This window comes from Myotis davidii, unplaced genomic scaffold (genome assembly GCF_000327345.1).
Source record: "Myotis davidii unplaced genomic scaffold, ASM32734v1 scaffold93, whole genome shotgun sequence".
Taxonomy (NCBI): Eukaryota; Metazoa; Chordata; class Mammalia; order Chiroptera; family Vespertilionidae; genus Myotis; species Myotis davidii.
This window is the reverse complement of record NW_006292095.1, coordinates 4,211,997-4,217,579: the sequence shown is the minus strand read 5'-3', so window position 1 is coordinate 4,217,579 and position 5,583 is coordinate 4,211,997. Positions and strand designations below refer to the sequence as shown.

General features: G+C 34.4%; 1 protein-coding gene across 1 annotated transcript in view; it reads left to right on the top strand.

The window, feature by feature from the left end:
- ADAM9 (ADAM metallopeptidase domain 9) overlaps positions 1 to 5,583 on the top strand; it is a 110,307-nt gene that overhangs the window by 89,714 nt on the left and 15,010 nt on the right. The window contains 2 exon segments of the mRNA XM_006765559.2: positions 822 to 963; positions 2,481 to 2,568. Of these exon segments, the coding sequence (XP_006765622.1) occupies positions 822 to 963; positions 2,481 to 2,568 (230 nt within the window).

Below are 5,583 nucleotides of genomic sequence, written 5' to 3'. Positions count from 1 at the left end.
TCCCAGCTGGCTGAAAGCAGGTTTCTGGAGTTTGTTTAGCTTCTATATTTGTTACAATGTTTCTGAAACTGCAAGCTCAGAGGCCTGCAGCGGCAGGCAGGGAACGTTGGGTTCCTCCGTCACTGAGGCAAGCAAGCCTCATGTTAGTTTCAAGCTGCCTGGCTGCCGGCCACTATCTTGGCTGATAGTTAATTTGCATATCTCGCTGATTAGCCAATGAAAAGGGTAGCAGTTGTACGCCAATTACCATGTTTCTCTTTTATTAGTGTAGATATGCCAGCACCCATTGTTATTATTCATTATAATAATAGCATTATTTTAGGGTTATTCATTATAGCATTTTTAAATAACAAAAGATTAAAAAAATGAAAGTATCAGTTGGGTACTGGTTCATTAAACTATAGGACATCCTTGCAATGTAGTTTTGTATAACTGTACAGAAGATGAGGTGGTTCTCAATGTATGGTTTGGGAAGATATATAGATGAGTGAAAAAAGTAACATGCTATGTAGTGTTTATGGTATGCTACCTTTTATGTAAGCAAAGGTTGACAACAATAACATACTTTATTCTTGCTTATATTTTCATAAAGAAATAATGTGAGATAATATAAGATATTAATAAATGGTTCTTCTGGGGAAGGCAAAAAGAAGTGGGCAGGGATGAAGTATGAGCAGACTTCTCTGTGTATATAATTTATATCAGTTTAACTTTTGAACAATCTGAAAATTAATGTTAAACATTTATATCACCTACTATGTTCTAGTTAATATGAGTTAACTTCTAATTTAATGATCATAAATATAAATTCTTCTTTCTAGATAAGAATACTGCACTGAGGGATGGACTTCTAGTATTCTTCTTCTTAATTGTTCCCCTTATTGTGCTTGCTGCTTTTGTCTTCTTCAAGAGAAATCAACTACGGCAAAGCTGCTTCAGAAAGAAGAGATCACAAACATATGAGTACTTAGATTTTTTTTCTAAATTCATATAATATAATTTAAGTAATTATAATGATGATAGTCATATCATAGAGGCTTTTTTAAAAATAGGGTTCTAAATTTTCTCTCTATTCTTTGGACATGATTAGCAGGGGTAGAAGGATAATGATTATTCAGCTACCTCTTAAAATGATGAGGGGAAAGTATTATGGTAACCAGCCTGTATATACTGAAAATGGCCCTTAGAATTTATTTTGCTTAACATTAATGTTTGATAGTGGGATAAGTAGGATTTTGGGCTATAGTTTCTGATTTGGACTTCTTAATTAGAGATTAAAATACACAATAAAGATTTAAAAGTATAAATGTTGAAATTTTTCTCCCATGTCTGTTTTAAGAATCAGTTCTCACAGAGGAAGAGCTGTTCAAATCACGGTTTGGGGAAGAGGATTTTTAAATTATAGGCTTTTAAGAAATAAGTTTTGGTGGAAGAAAGGGTTGTCATAATTCAGACAACTAACATATCTAATCTGTATGTTTAACACTTGTACTACTATCTCTCAACTATCATTTATATGTTGGCAATAGAATGTAGCATAGATAAGCATGGACCTTGTAATCAGCTCTAAATTTAAGTTCCAGTTTGTTACTTGTTAGAATTATGAACTGGAATAATGAAACTCTTTGAATAGTAAAACTCTTATTTTACTTCTTCTAAAATAATAATAATAATAATAGCAATAATAATACCTATCTCTTAAAGTTGATGTGAAGATTAAATGAATAAAGTATTAACAAGTAAAACCCACAGCACATTAACTGGCACTGTGTAATTACTTAGCAATAAGTTTTATTATGTTAATGATTTCAAAATATACATACCCTCCTTGATTGCTTACCTTTACTTCATTGCTCTATTTTTCTCACACAGAGTATTTTCTTAGAGTATCCTGATGTGAGCTTTAATTTTTAACATAGTCTACAATAGATTTATCTTCCTATCTGTTCTTTCTCTTTCTTACACACTTCAGACTGACCAAGTCATGTAATTCCCCAGTCTGCATCTCCGAAATTTTAGCTACGTCCTATACACCTCTTCCTAGCTGACTTGCTTTTGCCTCAGCATGTTTGAAAGTCAACTGATATATTTGCAGCTTATCGTTTGCTCCTTCTGAACTTCCTAGTTCTTAGAGTGACTACTTTAAATTTTGTAGCTTAAAAGTATGCTTTTACTCTTCTCTGATTTTAGGAAGAATTGAGGAGAAAAGTCAAAGTTTAGTCTCATTGACCAAAATTTTATAATTTCTCAGGATTTCATTTCATTGTGAAACAGGTTAATAAAACTTTCTAGTACTGTAAGGATTAGAAATGTGTGAAAGCTGTTAAAAATGCTGGGACAAATTTATCTGTCATCATGATTATCGTAATCACCTCTACCAACATCATTATTCTGTTTTTGGGAATATGCAAGGTATGCGTAATACGCCATATAGAAATATTTTAAACTTCATTTAGCTCAAAAGTAATTCTGTCTTTCAGGTCAGATGGAAAAAATCAAGGAAAAGTCTCTAGACAACCAGTGAGTGTTCCTCGACATGTTTCTCCAGTGACTCCCCCCAGAGCAGCTGTAAGTTTAAAATGAAAAGTTGTATTTCTTTACTATTATTATGGTCTCACATTTATTTTAAAAATATGTTTTTATTGACTTCAGAGAGAGGAAGGGAGAGGGAATCACCCATTGGCTGCCTCCTACACCTTTCCCCTCTCTGGGGATGAAACCTGTCCTAACCTGTAACCGAACCGTTGCCTCCTGATTCATGGATCAGCCCTTAATCACTGAAGCACACCAGCTGGGCCGGTTTCACATTTTTAAAGGTTAAAAAATGATTGTCACACAGATTTAGAAATCTTAAGAATTGAAGAATGTGACCTATAGGTGGTCTCTGGGTTAGTTAAGGAAATACCAGTAGGGTCCCTGGCTCAGAGGAGAGGGAAGACATCTAGATCATAAGAATGCTTTGCCTTGAAACCAAGATTGGAAAATGACGTGGGCCCCATGCTATCCCTGTTTATTTCTGTCTGCTCTCTTTCTGTTCTCAATGCCTGGCTTCTGTAGGCATGTTACCAAAGACCTGGTACTGAACTGGAATACACTTAACTGTCTCAGCAATGGGACCAGTAATCACTCCTCCTCTGAATGTATTAGGAAGTATTGGGATAATGACATACTTTTTCTCATCTGCATATTTTCCTAAGACATATGTAATATTACTTTGTAATTCTGTATTTTTAAATTTATTTTTAAATTACATTTATTGAGTGGGACATTGGTTAATAAAATTACATAGGTTTCAAGTGTACAGTTCTGATACATCATCTGTGTATTACATTGTATGACCACCATTCAAAGTCAGATCTTTTTCCATCACCATATATTTGATCCCCTTTACCCTTTTCTACCCTCCTACTCCCTTCCGTCTGGTAACCACCATACTGTTGTCTGTGTCTGTGAGTTTTTATTTTTCTTATTTGCTCATTTGTTGCTATCAGTTTTATATCCCACATAGGAAAATATGATTTTACTTTATATATTTCAAAACTTTGTATAATGTTTTGTTGATGTTTTATACATTGATCTACAATTTACTTTCCCTTTAGTGTTGCTTTTTGATTTATCCCTATCAATATATGTAGCCCTTGTTCATTCATTTTCACTGTTGATATTACATTATATAAGTACCACACAATTTAAGTAAAATAAAATTAAGAATTTCATTCCTCATTCACATTTTAAATGCTCAATAGATCACAAGTGACCACTGACTACTGTATTGGATAGCACAGATATAGCACATTTTCATCATTGCAGAAAATTCTATTAGAGAACACTGACCTAGGGTCATATAAGAATTAAATTGGAAATTGCCAAATTGCTTTCCAAGTAGGTTATACCATGGGGTGATTGAATTGTCAGTGGTGTATGAGCATTCTTGCCAACCTACATCTTTGTCAACACTTGGTATTGTCACACTTTTAAAGTCTTTCCAATTTCTGTGGAATGAATTGATAGATATCCTTCCTCCTGTTTTATATGCATGGAGTCTCCCTATACTACTCTTTTTTCCCTAATAAAAAAGAGACAAAAATGATTATGCCATTTTCTTCCTTAATTATGTATATTCAAGATTATTCCATATCACTACATATGCAGGATAATCACACAGTCCCTACCTAGAAATTACATATATGTTCTTTCTCATCCTTGACATATTTTTTTATTGTGGTAAAATATATATGCTATAAAATTTGCCATTATAATCATTTTAAGTGTATGATTTAGTGGCATTACATTCACAATGTTGTGTAGCTATTTCCACTGTCTTTTTTGTAAGACTTTTTCATTACCCCAAACAGAAATTCTGTACCCATGAAGCAATTACTCCCATCTCTCCTTCTCCTATAAATTTGAGAATCTACTTTTCCATTTCTCAAAAAAAGGCTATTGGAACTTTGATAGGGATTGTGTTGATTCTGTTTATCACGTTGAGTTGACAATATTGAGTCTTGAAACCATGAATGCTAGTTGTCTGTCCATTAATTTAGGTCTCGTTTAATTTTTTCATCAACAGGTTGTAAATTTTCAGTGTAAACATCATTGACCTTCTTGCTTAAGTTTATCCCTAGGTATTTTATTCTTTGGATGCTATTGTAAATGGAATTGCTTTCTTAATTTCCTTTTCAGATTGTTCATTGCTGGTGTATAGAAACAAAATTGATTTTTGCATGTTTATTATATATTTTGCATCACTGCTGAATTCATTTATTAGCTCTAGTAGCTTTCTTGTGGTTTCTTTGAAATTTTCTACATATATAGGTTCATATTATGAAGTAGTTGGAAATAGAAGTAGTTGTACTTATATTTTCCTATTTGAATACCATTAATTAATTAATTAATTAATTTGTTGTTTTGTCCAATTGTTTTGGCTAGAACTTTCAGAACTATGTTGTATAGCAGTGGTAAAAACAGCATCCTTATATTATTCTTGATCTTAGCAGGGGAAGCTTTCAGTTTTTCTGGCATATTTAAAAATTTCTTCATGTTCTTCCTGTGAAATCTTTCTTGTTGATATTTAGAAGTCCTTAAAGCAATCCCTGATAGCTATTTTTACATTTTCAGCTGTTGGTAGAGTCCTTATGTATGAGATTAAGAAAGACAATAATCTCTCACCTAATTTTTAAAAATATTAATATTAGCTTTTATTTTAATACTAGAGGCCCGGTGCATGAAATTGATGCACTGGGGTGGTGGTCCCTCAGCCCAGCCTGCATCCTTTCCAATCTGACTGCCGCTCAGGGGATGTCCTACTGATGGCGTAGGCCCGCTCCCTGCTCCCCTTGGGGAGAGGGCCTAAGCCACAGTCTGGCCTCCCTTTGTGGGAGTCAACCAGGCTGATCAGGGGAAGGCCGCAGCCCCATCACTGCACTGTTGCAGCCACTGCCAGTCATGGCAGCCACCAAGATGTTTTCATCAACACGGACTCCAGTCCCTTTACCATGAAAAAATCCATCCTTCCTTCCTTCCTTCCTTCCTTCCTTCCTTCCTTCCTTCCTTCCTTCCTTCCTTCCTCCTTCCGTCTCCTCC